The 18061-nt window shown below is 39.8% G+C and overlaps 1 protein-coding gene across 3 annotated transcripts in view; it reads left to right on the top strand.

Annotated features, from left to right (window-relative positions):
- The window catches only part of ERAP1 (endoplasmic reticulum aminopeptidase 1), a 34217-nt gene extending 18262 nt beyond the window's left edge, over positions 1–15955 (top strand). For 2 of the 3 annotated variants that reach the window (XM_019656295.1, XM_019656293.1), the window contains exons 9-19: positions 978–1109; positions 1258–1329; positions 3028–3179; positions 4839–4918; positions 6760–6943; positions 8247–8403; positions 9076–9260; positions 10155–10316; positions 10800–10940; positions 11465–11546; positions 15449–15955. In XM_019656295.1, coding sequence (XP_019511840.1) covers positions 978–1109; positions 1258–1329; positions 3028–3179; positions 4839–4918; positions 6760–6943; positions 8247–8403; positions 9076–9260; positions 10155–10316; positions 10800–10940; positions 11465–11546; positions 15449–15604 — 1503 coding nt within the window. In that variant the 3' untranslated portion in view covers positions 15605–15955. The remainder of the gene's footprint in view (positions 1–977; positions 1110–1257; positions 1330–3027; positions 3180–4838; positions 4919–6759; positions 6944–8246; positions 8404–9075; positions 9261–10154; positions 10317–10799; positions 10941–11464; positions 11547–15448) is intronic. The other variant, XM_019656294.1, reaches the window with a different exon arrangement.
- Positions 15956–18061: the final 2106 nt, after the last annotated feature.

Here is an 18061-nt window from a genome sequence, read left to right as displayed (position 1 = left end):
AAAATAATTTTATGGTTGGGGGTCACCACAACATGAGGAACTGTATTAAGGGGTCACGGCATTAGGAAGGTTGAGAACCGCTGCCCTAGAGCGAGGAAGAGAGAGATTGAACGAAGCTCTACCTTAAGAGGACCTACAGAATTCTCCCAGAAAAGAAGACTTCAATTTATATTTTAAAGGATAAATTGAGGCTTTCTCAGGAAAAAGAAGTAGGAAGGGCTTTCTCGGAAAAAGGAATCATAATTTCTTAGGAAAAGATGATTTAAAAGAGAATGTATGTTGAGAGAAGGGAGAGAGAAAGGATATTCCTGGTGATTAGAAACTTGTATTAAAAAAATGCAGAAGAAAACATCAAAGAGCATTTTTCTTACCGTTGGACGACTTTCTTCATTTATGTCCCACCTCTGGCCAGTGGGGGTATTTGGGTGTGTGTGAGCCACAATTGACAGTAATGATAGTGGAGGGGAAAAGAGCTCTTAACACAGGAATGCAGAACTAGGAATTCTCTTGTTCCCTTTCGCATTGTTACTCTTGCCTTCCCAGTCCTCTGTGCTCAAGGCTGCCTGGGCTCCACCATTCCTTACCTGGTACTCACCTGTGCTTCCACCTCTTGTACCTCCTCTCCCCCCTCCTGCCTCTCCCTCCCCAGAGTGGCAGTGAGACAGCCACACGGTGGCTCAAGGTCCATGGCTAAGTCTGCACCACTGTCCACTCACCTGTGGTGATGGGAGCTGGCAGATGATGTGAATTTGCCCCCCAGGAAGGCTTGGATATTGATAATAACGACCCTGGCAGAATAAACATAAACAGTCATGTTCCATCCCCTGCTTCCTTACGACAAGGTTTAACACACTTTCTCTGATTGTTTCACAGGTCGCCATTTTAAATGTTTCTGGAGTTGCTTTCCAAAATTAAGTGTGATGGTTGCTTAGATTGAGGTCAAACTACAGCTAACACTTATTTGTATTGTCTTTCAGGGAGCTTGTATTTTGAATATGCTAAGGGATTATCTCAGTGCCGATGCCTTTAAAAGTGGTATCGTACAGTATCTCCAGAAATACAGCTATAAAAACACAAGAAACGAGGACCTGTGGAACAGTATGGCAAGTGTGAGTATGGTTTTGTGTATCTCTACATTTGGGATTGACAGGCTTATTACCACTTTTTTCCCCCCCTGCACCCTATTAATCCCTCATGAGAAGAATCTTGAGTGTTTTCTGCAGACCTGAGAGTGATGTGTGTGTTTTTGGTTTTTAGGTTTGCCCTACAGATGGCACACAAAGCACGGATGGCTTTTGCTCTGCAGGTCAACATTCATCTTCATCCTCAGTAAGTTTTTACATCTGTACACATCACCCCTCAGCACATTCTCTTACTCCATAGCCTTTGAAGGGTGGCTCTGTGCCAAGCTTTCTGAGGCCCTTGATTATATCAGTCTCACCCTCTGTAAGACTGCATTTAAACTATGCCAGGCTGACAGCCTTTTACCATTTTTCTTAAAAATTATCTACACAGGGGAATTGCACAACCTTCTTTGGTAACACTTCTTGCTGACACTAATTTCTTCAGCCTCCCTCTCTGTAAAGCAGTGAATTTATGACATGTTTCTGTGGGAGATGAGGGCTGCATCGGCAATGCTATGCCGATCATTCCCATAGCTCTTCATTTGTGAACAAATAACGGCAGTGCATTCTTGAGTGCTTGCCATGTGTCAGGCACGTGCGGAGCACTCATGTATGTTATCTTCATTACTCGTCACAATAAACCTATGAGTGGGTACGGTTATCCGTATTTTTACAGATGGGAACATGAACTGCAAAGGCGTGTGGCTAGTAAATTTCAGAACGGGGATTTGAATTTAGGTCTAACTCGTGTTTTTAAATACTCTGTAAAGAATAACATCTGAGTCACAACACAATCTGAGCCTTTGTTTATCTGGACTTGAATATTTTCATAGGCAGCTAAGGGATAGCCTGGAGATTGAGCAGAATTTTATCTATATTTTTATTTTCTTGGCTTTTTTTTTTTTTAAAGATTTTTATTGGGGAATTGGGGGAAGGGGAACAGACAAGTTGCTGTCGTTTTGTTCTTCAGTCTAGTTGTGGAGGACGCTGCTTCACTGGCCCAAGTTGGCACCATCATTGCGCTCTTCCCTGGCGAGGCAGATCAGTCGCCGGCTTCTGGACGGCCGCTCACTGCGGCTCCTGGCCGCTCACGCTGGCTGCTGGCTACATACGGTAGCCCATGGCAACCCACTGCCACAGGGACTGCAGCCTACGCCGTCGCTGGCGACTCACAGCAGCCCAGCTCCAGGTTGAGCTGTTGTTCAGCATCTTAGCTGTGGAGGGCGGTGTCACTGGCCCTCATATGTGGGATCCGAACCGGGGCCCTCTGGCGTCCCAGGTGAGTTCTTAAACCATCGCGCCTCTCGGCCGGCCCTTGGCTTTGTTTTTTTAGAGATGGCTTTATTCAGTAGTTTCTAGATTTGTTCTGTAGCATGTTTTTTATCCTTTCACTAGCTTTTACATATTTCTTGAAAGCTTTTCTAGTATCAAAGACTATCCTCTTTTGAGCTCTTGATTGTCATTCAGTGTGGGCTATCTGGTTGTTATCATTTTGGAAGTCCAGGCTCTTGACTGAACATTTTTTTCCCCACCTTGCTTGTCTGAGAGCCAGCATAATTACGTAGGTGTTGAATACCTGGCCACTTTCCCCTTCTCTACTTCCGTTCATTCACATGCCTGCTGTGTGTCTGGTGCCAAGCCCAAGGTATGCCCAGTAAAACCAGGTTCTCAAGACATACATGTGTAGAGGTAGAGAATGAAAAGTAAAGTCAGTGCTTTGGTGGACACCATGCTTTAGTGGGGGAAGGGAGCAGGCTGGGGCTGTGGGGCAGAGGACAAGAAGACAAAGAGCTTTACAGAGGAGGCTGTCAATGGATAGCAGCTTTGAGCAAAAGCTTGGGTTCTCTTCTTTCTTCAAGTCCAGTCTAAGTGGGTCATGCACCTGCTTTTTCTGTTTCACCAGCACTGGCGACAGGAAGGCCTTGATGTGAAAACCATGATGAACACCTGGACTCTGCAGAAGGGCTTTCCGCTGATAACCATCACAGTGAGAGGGAGGAACGTACACATGAAGCAGGAGCACTACCAGAAAGGATCCGGCACCACAGAAACGGGGTAATGTTCATGGAGACAAACTCATTTGGTTGCCTCAGTAACACCTACCTGGTAGGCTAAGACCTTATTTTTAAATAGTGCCCTTAGCTTAACTGCTGTTATGCTAAGCGAAATAAGTTAGAAAAAGTCAAGAACCATATGACTTCATTCATATGTGGGATATAAAACTGAAAACAACAAAAGAACAAGAAAAACAAAAACTCATAGACACAATAGTTTAGTGGTTACCAAGAGGGTAAGGAGGGAGACGGATGGTAGATGAGGGTAAAGAGGATCAAATATATGGTGATGGAAGGAGAACTGACACTGGGTGGCGAGCACACAAGGGGATATATAGATAATGTATTATAGAAATATACATTTGAAACCTATGGAACTTTACTCACCATTGTCACCCCAATAAATTGAATTAAAAAATATTTCAGTTAAATCTATGTATCCTATGAAGTTGACTAATGCACCACTATTGCCCAAAAGGAGGAAGCTGGCTCTAAACCTTGGTTCATCTCAGTAAAGCTGATGATATATAATTATTTTAACATTCTCATGTTTTGTAGTTTTATAGGATGGTAATTTCTAGTTACTGGCTTGAAATCAGCTCCAACCTAAGTAACAGCCACTAAATTATAGAGTTAAAAAAAATATACTGTAGGGCCGGCCGAGTGGCTCAGTTTGTTAAGAGCTCGCTCAAGAGTGCAAGCTCTGATTGACAGGGTCACCGGTTTGATTCCCGGCCCAAGCTGAGCTACCGCTGAGCTGCCAACAGGTGGCAGGATGGCTCAACTAAAAAAAAAAAAAAANAAAAAAAAAAAAATATATATATATATATATATATATATATATATATATATATACACACTCTCTCTATATCCCTACATATATGCTATATATATATTTAACTGTTTGAGAGTAAGTTGGGGATATGATACTTTTTTACCCTAAAATACTTCAGTGTGGTATTTTCTAAAATACAAGAACATTCACAGCACAATTATCAAAATTATGAAATGAATTTGATACTATACTATTATCTAATCTACAAACCTTATTCAGATTTTTCCAGTTGTCTTAATAATATCTTTATAGCAAAGAAAACAAATTCTGGTTCAGGATTTAATATTAGGATCACATTGTGTTAATTGTCACATTTCTTTAGTCCCTGTTCTCCGAAACTGCTCCTCAGTCTTTGTCTTTCTTGACCTTGACATTTTTGAAGAGTATAGACCATTTATTTTATGGAATGTCCTCCATTTTGGGTTTTTGGCTGTTTCTTCACGATCAGATTCCGGTTAGGCATTGGTAGGAATTCCATAGAAGTGATGTGTTCTTCTTAGTATATGATTTAGGAGGCACACGATGTCAGTTTGTGACATTACTAGTGGTCATGGTTTTTAAGTTAGGCCCTCTGAGCTCCACTCAACCAATCACTGTATAGGCTGACTGGGCTCAGTTGAGCCCAAAATCCTAGCTCTACTCAAGGAGCCCAATAAGGATGAATTGTGCCTGAGAAACAGGCTAGGGATGTTTTGATCTCTTGGCTATAGCAGTTTTAGTACCATTCTTTCTTACACCAGCTAGTGCCTGGCACATAATAGGTGATTTAATAACTGCTTGTTAAATTGAATCAATAAATAAACAATTCACCCTCCATTCTTTTAGGTACCTGTGGCATGTTCCATTGACATTCATCACCAGCAAATCCAACTTAACCCAAAGATTTTTGCTGAAGACAAAAACAGGTAATTTGTTGAGGAAATAACTACTGGGTCTTCGGAAAAGTCATGATGCATGTTTGCAACAGATGGCACTAGTTCTTTTTTGGAAGTACTAGAGTCATTTGCATCTATCTTACTGCTATGTCATTTGACAGCTGACAGTTCTAGCTTCATTCTAAAAAAAATTTGAGCAATTTGGTTGAGTTTTGGAGATTTTATAGCAAGTTAAAGATGGAAGACCAAAGTGTGCATTTTTGCCATGTTTTAGTGTTTTACTTCCATAAAGGGAAGAACGCGTGTCAAGCTTGTGAAAAGTTGCATAAAGTTTATGGTGACAATGCTTTACAAGAACGTCAGTGCCAAAGATGGTTCATGAAATTCCGTGCTGGTGATTTTGATCTCAGCGACGCTCCTCGGTCAGGGAAGCCCACTGAGGTTGATGACGACAAAATAAAGTCATTGATCGAGTCAAACCCACGTTATACAACATGAGAGCTTGCAGAAACATTGAACATCATCATTCAAGCATTCATGACCACCTGAAGAAGCTGGGATACGTAAGCAAGCTCGATATTTGGGTTCCGCATGAGCTCAAAGAAGTTCATTTGACGGAATGTATAAACATCTGCAATAGGCTCATTAAACGTGAGGAAAAGGACCCTTTTTTGAAGTGACATAACCGATGATGAGAAGTGGATTGTTTACAACAATGCGGTGCATGTAAATGGTCTTGGTCCCAACGTGATGATTCGACTCAAACGACATCGAAAGCAGACATTCATCAGAGGAAGGTTATGCTCTCAGTTTGGTGAGATTTTAAAGGTGTCGTGTTTTTCGAGCTCCTACCAAGGAACCAAACAATCAATTCGAATGTGTACTGTTGGCAATTTGACAGTTTGAACAAATCCATCATCCAGAAACGTCCAGAGCTTGTTAATTGTAAAGGAGTTGTGTTCCATTGTGACAACGCGAGACCACACACAAGTTTGATCACCTATCAAAAATTATTGGAGCTTGGATGGGATGTGTTGCCACACCCACCATACTCGCCTGACCTTGCGCTGTCAAACTTCCACTTGTTTCACTCTCTTAGAAACTCCTTGCATGGTATAATGTTCAACTCAGATGAGGCTGTAAATCAGCACCTTGTTCAGTTTTTTGCAAATCTGAATGAGGAATTATGAAGCTCACTGAAAGATGGCAAAAGGTTATCAAACAAAATGGGCAGTATAACATTGATCTTTGTTCTTTATATAAATAAATGCCCTTTGAAAAACAGACAATACGTCATGACTTTTCCGAAGACCCAATAGGTTAATTCAGGAAGGAACTCTGGTAATGTGCAGAATTTAGATACTAAGTTTCTTTTGCTATTTATCTTGGTTAAAACAAAAAGGTTCAGGTCAATTTTGATCTTCAGAAAATCCTTGGCTTTCAATTTCTCATGAAGAATATGAGTTTGAAAATACTGTCAGGTTGCAAAAAAGAAAGCCAGTATCTTGCCAGATAGAGATTAAAACAGTTGAGTTATGTAATGCTACGAGGGAGGGATTACTAGTGAAAATTCTCCATTACTTTATTAACATTGCTGAGTTATATAATATGTATGGCCTGAAATGTGGCTGCATTCTTCTTATATATCTATAAATCTCACAAAATTGGTGTCTCAAACTAGTGTTGGCTTTTGTCCTTTGGGAAGCTGTTTACTGGTTTCTGAAAGAAATGTGTTCAATGTGAAACTCATTTCAGTTTTAAAATGGTTCAGTATTCAACTTGCCTTTAGTTTTGTGGTTCAGTCTCTGATCAGGAAAGCTTTCATCCGTCGAGAGAGAAAATGGAGCTATGATTTATTTTGTTTGCTCTAGATGTGCTCATCCTCCCAGAAGAGGTGGAATGGATCAAATTTAACGTGGGAATGAACGGCTATTACATTGTGCATTATGAGGATGATGGATGGGATTCTTTGACTGGCCTTTTACAAGGAACGCACACAGCAATCAGCAGTAATGATCGGGCCAGCCTCATTAACAGTGCGTTTCAGCTTGTCAGGTAATACAAGCTCCTCAGAGTCTTTGTTTATTTCTGAAAGCAGCTGTTATCACTCATTCTTCATTTCTAATGATGAAAATGATTGATTGCCAATAAGTTGAAGGGTGTTTTCCCCCTAAGTTCTTGTAACAATCCATGGTTGCTTTTTAGCTCTATGATTAACCTCCTGTCTGTGCCCGCTGAGTAAGGTAAAGGAAGAAATCTGTATTTCAATCTTTTTCATTAACAAGTCAGATCACACTGAGGCAGCAGTGTAGAGAACCAGAGACCAACATCCTGGAGAAGCCCCATGCCTCCCCGCGGAAGCCTTGTCCTGGCCCTGCTTTCTCTGGCCCTGCTGTAAGGGATCCAGTTTCTCCCCTGCTGGGTCTTGAACACCTTAAGCCTTCTCAGAAGACCAAGTGGCCTAAGGCCCAAGCTCTTTACATTACATCTCTTGGACTAAAGGAGTGATTCACCCTTAACCATCACCCCCAACTGGACACCTGAACTTTACAGCGTCTTTATGGAATACAGCTCATACAATTTGGCCCAACCAAATGACCTTTGAGTTGTTGGATGGTGTTCACTCTATCTAACTTTTGCCCCATGACGATGGCTTTTAGCAAAGGAATACTTTATAATTCTCTTCATACCCTATGTCCCTCTGCTCTAAATGTTGAATTCTTCCTTTTCTGGTCCTCTTGAGGTTACAAAAAGCAATGGGGATAAAGACAGGGGCTGCATAGCTAGTTGTTTCTTCATACCTAAAACTATTCCCCTCAGTAGCATATTAGTGATTAAATCTTAGAGGGTTTGTATTTACTTATATGAGCATATACTCTACCTCTGAGGCTTTTAACAGCAATCCTGTATAACAAATGGTTTATATCTATAATATATTGAGGGTTTTTTTTTTTGGAATGAAGATGAAGATGTGTTAACTCCAGAGACTCTTACTGTTGACTGAGTGACAGTTGGTCTCACCAGGCTTCCTGAATGATCTTTGATTAAAATCCCCATCTTATTCTGGAAGTTCATACTATCCAACGTTTCATAGAGGGATAGACGCTGACGTGCTTCCATTTTGTCTTCACCACAAGTTCTTCCTAGCTTAGTTATTATTTGAGAATAACAACACAGTGCAAACTTGTCAGATGTTGTTACGTGTGACAGAAAATATAAATAATGGTCTTTATATTAGTATAAGGGGCATTTATATCTGATTAATTTTTTTCCTGGAAGCTTGCTAAAATATCTTTTGAAACAGAAAAGTTGATTTCCTGGGTTTTCTTTTCAACTAACCATGGTGTCTCCCGATCAGTGTTGGAAAGCTACCGATTGAAAAAGCCTTGGATTTAACCCTGTACTTGAAACATGAAACTGAAATTATGCCCGTGTTCCAAGGTATTAATGAGCTGATACCTATGTATAAGTTAATGGAGAAAAGAGAGATGAATGAAGTGGAAACTCAATTCAAGGTAAAAGCCTGAAATAAATTGAGTAGTTACATAAGTAGTTTGCTTTTGTGTGGGTGTGGAAAGAGCTGTTACCGTTGTGTATATATGTCTTGATATATATTAAAAGTAAGTCAAAATTAACTCAGTGTTTGGATTGACTACCAAAGATTTTGTTTTTATTTTGGCATTAAAAATAGGCAGGGCACTATGAGATTCTGGACTTAATTTTCATGGATTTGGTATTCCTTTCCTTTTATAAATACTTTATTTCATTTTGCTTCTGTGTTATGATAGTTGCTATTAAGATTATCTGGGACCCATGTACTTGAGGAAGAGGCACAAAAATTATTTTTGGCAAAATGTGATGAGGTCCTGTTGTAAAATTTGGTCTCAAAATTTAGTCCTATAAACACTCTTTTAGTTTGTTTTCAAAGTGGCAGTTTATCCTGATTTTAAGTCAATAGGGCTCTACCGTATTTATAAAAGATTGTTATATCAATAGTAAAATCTTTCATCAGTATTTCTTGTTTTTGACCCCTTCTAGAATTAAATATAAACAGAACTACATGGTTTTAAAAATAAGAGTTGCATTCAGCTTTAAAAAATATTCCCTATCCCTGGAGGGGATATTGGATTATGTTAAGACACAAGATGACCTGGACAGTGCTAGTGACACATGTGGCTTTCCCACAGGCCTTCCTCATCAGGCTGCTGAGAGACCTCATTGATAAGCAGACGTGGACTGACGAGGGCTCGGTCTCCGAGAGAATGCTGCGGAGCCAGCTGCTCCTGCTCGCCTGTGTGCGCAAGTACCAGCCCTGTGTGCAGAGGGCAGAAGGCTACTTCAGAGAGTGGAAGGAAGCCAATGGAAATTTGAGGTCTGAGTTTGTTTCTGTCAGGGGGACCTTTTCTATTTTCCATCATCAGTGCTAAATGTTGGGAGGGGGAAAAACAAAACAAAACAGTGTAGACAAGTCTCCCCACGCTACCCTTTTTGGAAAAAATAAATTACTTTTTAAGATGTCTCTCTATACCTCTCAACCTTCTTTTAAAGAAATGCTAGGAAGGGACTTCTATGCACAATAGTCAGATATCTGGAGAATTAGAATGGGGTTAGAGTAATTCCCATTTTATATAGCCAAGGATTCAAAACCTGACCCAAATTGAGCCATACTGGTCAGGAACAAAGGCAGAACATCTGACAGTTGCTTCTTTGGGCCTCCGAAGTCCATGACAGGGCTGCACAGTCATTATTGACACTGTCTAAGCAAAATAGGAACTTCCTATATCTGAAAAATTTAATTCTTGCTATACTTAATTCCTTTTATACTAGGGGCTTAAATCCCTTCTAGGAAATACAAAGCCAACAGTGTACATGCTTCCATTTAAAGAAATGCTTACTAACAGTGGTCCTACTGGACTCCTAACTTGTTCATGGACTAGTATCTTGAGTCTAGTTTGGATTTCTTACTTTTGGCTTGAAAAGTGACTACCTATTGAGTCACCCAGCATCATTAAAGTATGTTAGCTATGTAGGTATTGATAGATGTGGCATTTCACATTGCATTTTTGAGAGGGCTACCTAGAACCTAATTTTAGATACGTTTTCTTGCCTCTTTCATAAAATGTAACTGAATATTATTTTTGTTTACATTTCTAGACATGATTATCAGATTATGGGGCCAGTTTATCAGTTCATAATTGGTCCCCATTCTGCATCCACGCACACTTCATGTATTTCAGACTCTCACCGGATGTATTCTTTCCCACAGACTGCCCAATGATGTGACTTTGGCAGTGTTTGCTGTGGGGGCCCAGACTCCTGAAGGATGGGATTTTCTTTATAAGAAATATCAGTCTTCTTTGTCCAGTACTGAGAAAAGCCATATTGAACTTGCCCTCTGTACTAGCCAAAATGAGGAAAAGCTTCAGTGGTGAGTCATTCATTCATGTTCATGTGGCCAAGAGGAATTAAATTAGATCCTTTAGGCACCTATTTTTGTTCTCCTTGGCAAAGAACTGCCTATTCCGCTGGAAACATTTATGCTAGTGGGCACACATCTAATGAGAATGATAAATAATTAGGGGGAAGCAGATGTTAGGAAAAATGTTTAAAGAATATATATTGTGTATCTTTAAAATAACACTTTAGAAATATATACTAAATATCTTTCTTATTTACTCTTATGAGCAAATGAGAGAATACGAGAACAGGGTGTTGTAAACACTATATAAATGTTAGTTTTTACTATTATGTAGCTGTAACGTGTTTTTCAGGGCTCTGGTGACCTATTTATCTTTTTTGTGTTTGGTACTGGCAAATGGGCTCTTTTCTTTCACAAATTATTTTATTGAAGTCACTCATAACTTTTTCAGGGTCTATTCGTTGCTAACATCTCTTCTTTTAATCATTCTAGGCTACTAGACCAAAGTTTTAAGGGAGATATAATAAAAACTCAAGAGTTTCCAGGCATTCTTAGAAGTATTGGCAGAAACCCGGTGGGATATCCATTGGCCTGGAAGTTTCTGAGGGAAAACTGGAATAAACTTATAAAAAAGTGAGTAGCGCCAACAATTGTGCTGTGACTGGAAAAGTTCCTTATCTTGCTATGGTTTTGCTTTGTTTGTAAAACAACAGGGATAGTCTAAAGGGATTTTTTTTTTCCTGATTGAAATAGAAGGCAGAGGTTCTTAAAATATCCTTAGAAAATATGTAACTCTAATGCATTGCTAGTTAATGCATCTGGATAGTCAAGTTTTCCATTCCATCTGGAACAATCCCTTCCTGTACCCACTGACCTATCTGAAGTCTCCCTCGTCAGCACTTTTGCTTGTTTGCATCTGCCCTTATCTAACTCGCACAGCATTACTATTGTAGCTTTATCGTTTTCTTTTATTCAGCCGTTGGTATATATTTTGTGTAACTAGATCTTAATCCATTGGAGGGTAGGAATCATGTATATATTTTTTCATGCCTAACCAGTTTTTAGTTAAACGCTAACAACATACATGAGGCACTTAAAAATATATATGTTGAAAGAATTAATATTTCATAATATATTTTGACATTTTCCATTTCTAGGTTTGACCTTGGCTCCCCTGCCATAGCCTACATGGTAATGGGAACAACAAATCAATTCTCCACAAGAGCACGGCTTGAAGAGGTAAAAAAGAACACCTTCCTTTCTTTTTAACCTAAGTGACAATTAGCTAGTAAATATGGGGCAGACAAGATACTTTGAAGGTGTGATGAGTTAGAAACAGGCTTTTGTTACTTAGCAGACATTGTTTTTGGAGGCTATGGTGTTGACATAAGCAAAAATCAGTTACAAATCAACTAGTGAAAATCGTGCCTCTTCCCAAACACATTAAGAAGTCTTATCCCTGCCATTAAAAATCTTAGGGCTTAAAAATTACTTTAGACATTTAATCCCTGATTTAGGATGTTAAAAAAAACACGATTATTAGAGGTTTAAGGGACTGAAGTGATCATATAGCTATTATGAAAGACGCAGATCTGGAATCTTGGTTCTCCCCTATCCACGTTCATGATTTCCTGTTATTTATATACCATCTACTTTCAGAAAGAATTTTAGGCAATTTATAAGGTCCATATATAAAAGAAATCTTATAATAAAGAACAAAAAGCCGCATAATGAACAGAAAGGGGTACCTGGATGAAGGATTTATGCTGAGGCTAATTTATTACAGTTGTACCCTAAATTTATCACAGCTTCCTAGCACTCAAGGAAAAATGAGTAAACGGTATGTATGAGTTATTCTCATTGTCTGGTAAGAGGGAGCCTTGGAAAATACAAGTTTTCCACAAAAACAGACTTTTGTTCAAGTCTTAAACTCAGAGGTATTTGATGTTATGTATAGATCATTGTTTTGTAGTGTCCCTTCTACAACAATGTATTCTATAGTAAGGTTGTAGAACTAATTTTACGTGGCTTAATAAATGTTATATTTACATAAAAGCTGAGAGCCTAATATTTTTTTAGGAGTACTTCCATTGTATAGTCAGGTTACACCATGATCTAGCTTGATATAGGGAGAGTGCTTTGAAAATGCCAAAGAAATGTCACATCCCTTAGCTTTTGTCCAGTTTTCAGTAGCCTCACTCAGGTTGTATAATTCACATGCACATCATGTTTCAAGCGTGAACTCCAGTGAGGTCTACAGCAGAGGCACTCTATGTGATGACTGAAGAGCTGTTCACAGGTTGTGACCAGCGAGACAGCTATCCAGTGACCAGATCTGTAGGAACAGAGCATTTCATTCGCTCGTTTATTCATTTGCTTTCCCATTAATTCATTGAAGACATTACATTCTTACTATAGGGCAGGCATGGTTTTAGGTCCTGGGATATGACAATGAACAGAATAGACAAAGCTTCTGCCCTCATGGAACTTAAATTCTACTGAGGGAATCAGACAATTACGACCTATGTCAGGCTGAAGCCTGAATAAAGCAAGGAAAGGATAGCGAATGACGGGGGTAGGGAATGGTCCTGTGTTTCATAGGATGATTAGGAAACATCTGAGTGGATACTGACGGAAATGCAGCTATCTCAGAGGAGAGTGTTGTGTGCATATGGTAAACATCAGGTGCCAAAACCCTGAGGCAGGGCATGGTAATGAAAGAGGCTGAGATACTGTCATAATACAGAACGTCCTGCTGACCTTTATGACTGAGGAGTCATCCTGAGCCCTTACTTCTTCCCCTCATGTCTAATTCACCCCCACGCTGTTGGCTCTGTCCCCGGCAATGCACCATATATGCGCTTCTCTCTGCTCCTTCCCTATCCGAGCCTTTCTTATTTTTAGCCTGGTCTGTGGCGATAGCCTCCTGACTGGCCTCCCTCATGACACTTTGCCCTTAACCAAACCATTTTTCCGCACCAAAAACTGAAAATCAGCCCATGACTGACCCTTCTTGAAACCCTGCCTGTTGCTCTTGCAATAAATTCCAAACCTCTCCTTCCCATGTGCACGAAACTGTGAGGACCTGGCTCCGGCCCACCTCTCCGGCCAACTCTCACTTGCTGTCCTTGGTCACCCTCTCTCAACACTCCAGCCCCTCAGCCACCTCCTGCTCCTGGGCCGCCAGCTGTTGAGTCTCGACGCCTCTGCACTTTTCTGCCTAGCTTGCTCTTTCCCCAACTTTTCGCCGGCAAGGCTCATTGATCCTTTAGAGGTTCCAGCTCTGGCGTCAACTTCCCAGACCACTCTGTCTAAAGCAGGCCACCCCGTCTTTAGTCACTAGCACAGCCCCGGTTTATTTTCTTCACAGCGGTGCATTTACAGTAGTAATAGTTGACTCCTTGTTTTCCCAGGTAGACTGTAGTAAGCTCCATGCGGGCAGGGTGCTTGCCTAACTTACTGCCTCATCCTCAGTTCTAGCACAGTAATTAAGGCAGAAGGAGGACTAAGCACCAGAGTAAACCTTCTTGAATAAACAAATGGGCGAGGCTGAGTCCCTGATACATGCACGGTCTCAGGTTCTGCACTTGACCCGTTACCTAGCTACATCCTCACCTCTGCTCTGCATTGTAGACATGATCCTCATTTAGCAAATGAGGAATCTGAGTCCCAGTGAAGTTAAATCATTTGCTCAGGTTCAAACAAGTGAGTAGGGAAAACCTGTTTTTCTGTCTATTATGCTGCTGATTGCACATAACATGTTCTCATAGAGGAAGATTTGAATCAAATACTCAGATGAGATGCTGCATTTCCCAAGGCAGATGAGATGGGAGAGAGAATCGGGGTCAGGAAAAACTTAAGGGTAAGGGTGGCTTTATTACAACTCTTGCAGATCTGGTTTTTGGTGGTACTATCATGGTGGGCTCCTTCAGGATTAAATCATTTGACCAACTGGTAAAATTAATGATGTGGTTTGACTGTTGAAGAGTGCTCACAGTAATTTTTAGTTGAATTATCAATTTAATCTTGAATTCTGAGAGGATGAGATAGGTTGACCTACAATGTAAGGTAGGACAGTGAAGCAGAATAAATGGTTCCTAGGTTGCTATAGCAGGAGGGCACGCCCCTACCTCACTGAAAAGCTGTACTGTTTAAAACAACCTTGCATCATTTAAAATTGGAATTCGATCTTTCAAACACCTATTCTTATCCCCCTCTATTATTTCCAAACTCATAGTATGATATTATGACATGGATTTTCAAGGAATTCACTGTCTGGAACCCATGTTGAATAAATAATACATCTTGGCCTAGACTTGCTTCCTGTCTGCAAAATAAAAAAATGATAGATTAATGCTGTGAAAATTTATGGGAAAAGGTTAAGTGCCTTTTAAGGTGAAACAAGAGTGGCACAGTGCTCCATGCCATGGCAGAGCTGCCAGCTTATTCCTCACGTGAGCTTAAAGGGGCTAAGATACCCAGTGATGAAACAACAGAGATATTTTCTAGGAGATAGTAAAGAGTCTCTTATCTCTTAAAATCCACACAGAGTTCCCCATGGTTTTAATCTGGAGGGAACAATACATGAATTGTGGATTAGGATAACAAAAACTTGGCAAAGCTTGGGGTTTTACCACCATAACTTGCTAAGAACCCCATTTCCCACAGTGTTTCTGTAATAACATACAAGGCCAGGTCTGTGGAGAAAGACTGCACTTATGTGGTTGAAACTGTTTTGCTTGGCAAAGATGATAACTCTGCACATTCTGCTTTTTAGATATCATGTTTAAAAAACTTAAGTTTGCATCTGTGTGTATATACCAGAATAGACATTAAATAGACACACTCAATTAAACCTTAATTATAAAGTGATAAACAGTCAAGTCTTCTAGAATCTGGCAACTGTGAATAAATAAGAAAGCTGCAGAGAAAAAAACACAGAACTTGACATCATGAGGCATGAGCTCATTTCATATAGCTTAAGTTTGTATACATAATCGTATCCAGACACCTGGCGCTGCCTTCTAGGTAGTTTTGACAAATACTGGAATTTTGGTTTCAGTTTTCTTTTAACTAGCCTGAAGTTATATTTGTGTAATGTAATAAAGCAAAAATTTCAAAACCCGATTTTTCCTCACAAGGTAAAAGGATTCTTCAGCTCTTTGAAAGAAAATGGCTCTCAGCTCCGTTGTGTCCAACAAACAATTGAAACCATTGAGGAAAACATACGTTGGATGGATAAGAATTTTGATAAAATCAGACTGTGGCTCCAAAACGAAAAGCTTCAACTGCTATAACCATTCGTTCCCTTGCCGGTTCCTGTGATGTCTAATCACCAAAATTTTGTGGAATGTGAATGTTTTCAAACTAGAGATGGCTGTTTTGGCTTCTGCTGAAGATACTTCCCTTTCAACTCCTTCATGTGACTAGTCCTATGAAAAGCCTGGCTGTTTTTTGTTTTGTTTTGTTTTTTAACCAAAAGGTTATTGCCATTGTGTGTTTCATTTACAGGTATTGCCCCCACAATGTAGATCCAAGTGGTGGGATCATAGGTTCCCCACTATGGATGAGTCAAGTACCTTTTTTTTTTTTTTAAAGTTTATTGGGGTGACAATGGTTAGTAAAATTAGATAGGTTTCAAGTGTACAATTCTGTAATACATCATCTATAGATTGTATTGTGTGTTCATCACCCAGAGTCAGTTCTCCCTCCATCACCATATATTTGACCCCCTTTATCCTCTTCAACCACCCCCTTCCCCCCTTAAGCTCTGGTAACCACTATTGTCTGTGTCTGAATTTTTGTTTGTCTTGTTCCTTCGTTGCCTTCAGTTTTATATCCCACATATGAGTGAACCTATATGGTTCTCGGTTATTCTTCTCATTTTATATTTTGTACTTAAGCCCCCCAGTCTCCAAACCTCTCTTCCCCATGTGTTTGTCATTCATAAGCTGTTTTGGCAGTTGCTTCAGAAACCCGAACAGTGGGGACTACTGAACAATGACCGCCTGGATCACTGACTAAGCCAGAATGAGCCTGGTCTGCTTTCCACCTTCTCTTCCTCGCTGCATGCCTAGGGCTACATCGTCAGGGCTACATGTCAGGCTTCTGTGTCCTGGCTTTTGCTCAGTCTCCCAGGAGGGCAGATTGGAGCTGGGGTGGAAGACAGAAGAGGTGAGCTGTTGATTTTCCTAATTCTCTTGCAGGTTGCCTCAGGCTGGCCTCCACCGAAGGTCTCAGCTCCAGCGGGGTGGCCCTCTTTCCCACCACAGCCTTCTCCGTATTTTCACTGTAGTAACTGCATCCTCCTCTCATGCCTTGAGGATGATGGCTGAAGTGGGCATCTGGCTTTTACTAGTCCTGGCTGTACTTGTGGTTTACATACATCATTGCCCCTACTGTTTAAAAACAAACAAACCCGAAAACCTTTTATAGAAGCCTCCTCAGATAATCCTAATTTGAGTGTGTTATCTATTTCCTCAGGGACCCTGACTGATATACACTGTCCCTTCTAAAATAGCAGAGTACAATTGAGGCCTAGAGGAGAAAACTTTCATTTGAAGTTGATCCTAGGAGCTATTGAGCCATAGGTAGGTGGTGCTGCTTTTCCTGCTCTTGATCTGGCCTTGTTTATAATTCCCAAATAACCATTATTGGCACTTATTGCCAATAGGTCATTGCAGCGTCTCCAGTAAATGATAATGTATTGTGAAACTGAAAACATTTTCTTATATTACTCTAAAGATGATGTATTGTCTTTGAAGTCTTTTATGTGTTTTTAGAAAATTTACTGCAGAATTTTCAAGGTAAAGGAATATGATATGAAAAAAGTCAAACTGTGTGCTCATATACTAGGAATAGTGATTTTTCTGGACATAAATGTTTACGATTCCATTTCTACACATGTTGCATGGTTTAATGACTTAAGAAATAAAAACAGAAACAGAAATCACTGGTAATTTCCATGCCTCCCCCCCCCAGGCATTTTCCTTCTAAAAAACATACAAAGCCAAGATTTTAATGTAAAATATTTTTCTTTAATTGTGTTTTATATCTTGATTAATGAAATGCAAATAGTGGTTTTCAGTTTTGGTCACCTGAAGGACCTATTTTCATTTGCTTTTGGAGTAGTCCATTTCCTAAATAGACACAATATTGCCACAACAATGTTCAAAAACCTTTTTTGGCAATAAAAAAAGTTGTGTTATTACCTGTAAGCAGTTATTTTCAATTATTTCCTCCTGGTTAGAAAGGACTGATTTAGATCATCCTGTAGCCTAATCAAGTCATCATTAATTATTAGCAAACACCCAAGTCTTGAAGACATTTCTAATAAACAAAAAGGCCTATTCAGAGTACCTTAAATAAATGTTTACTTTTATAGGCATTTCTTAAATCTGTGGATTTTGGTACGTCATTTAAAAATACTTTATATATGCATGGAAGTTAGTAATACTGCAGCTATATCCTTGCAAACACATCTGTCAATGTCAAAGGTGTCACCTTTTTTTCTTTTAACAAATGACAAAAACACCATATATTACCCAAATGGAAGAATTAGATGCATAGTTAAAAATCCCTCAGGAAATGTGTGTTTTATTTTTTTGTCCATGCCTTGAAAAGGTCTATTTAGTCACTGTAACACTGACTTATGTTTCTTAGATTTAGAATAATACAAAAATGCCTGCATCTCCAATGGGATAGAGACATAGCATTTAAAGTGGGTGATGTTTGAAATTGCATAGGTATGTACA

This window comes from Hipposideros armiger, unplaced genomic scaffold, assembly GCF_001890085.2.
Source record: "Hipposideros armiger isolate ML-2016 unplaced genomic scaffold, ASM189008v1 scaffold_257, whole genome shotgun sequence".
Classification (NCBI taxonomy): Eukaryota; Metazoa; Chordata; class Mammalia; order Chiroptera; family Hipposideridae; genus Hipposideros; species Hipposideros armiger.
The sequence above is the reverse complement of the archived record's forward strand: the minus strand, read 5'-3'. Positions and strand labels throughout refer to the sequence as shown.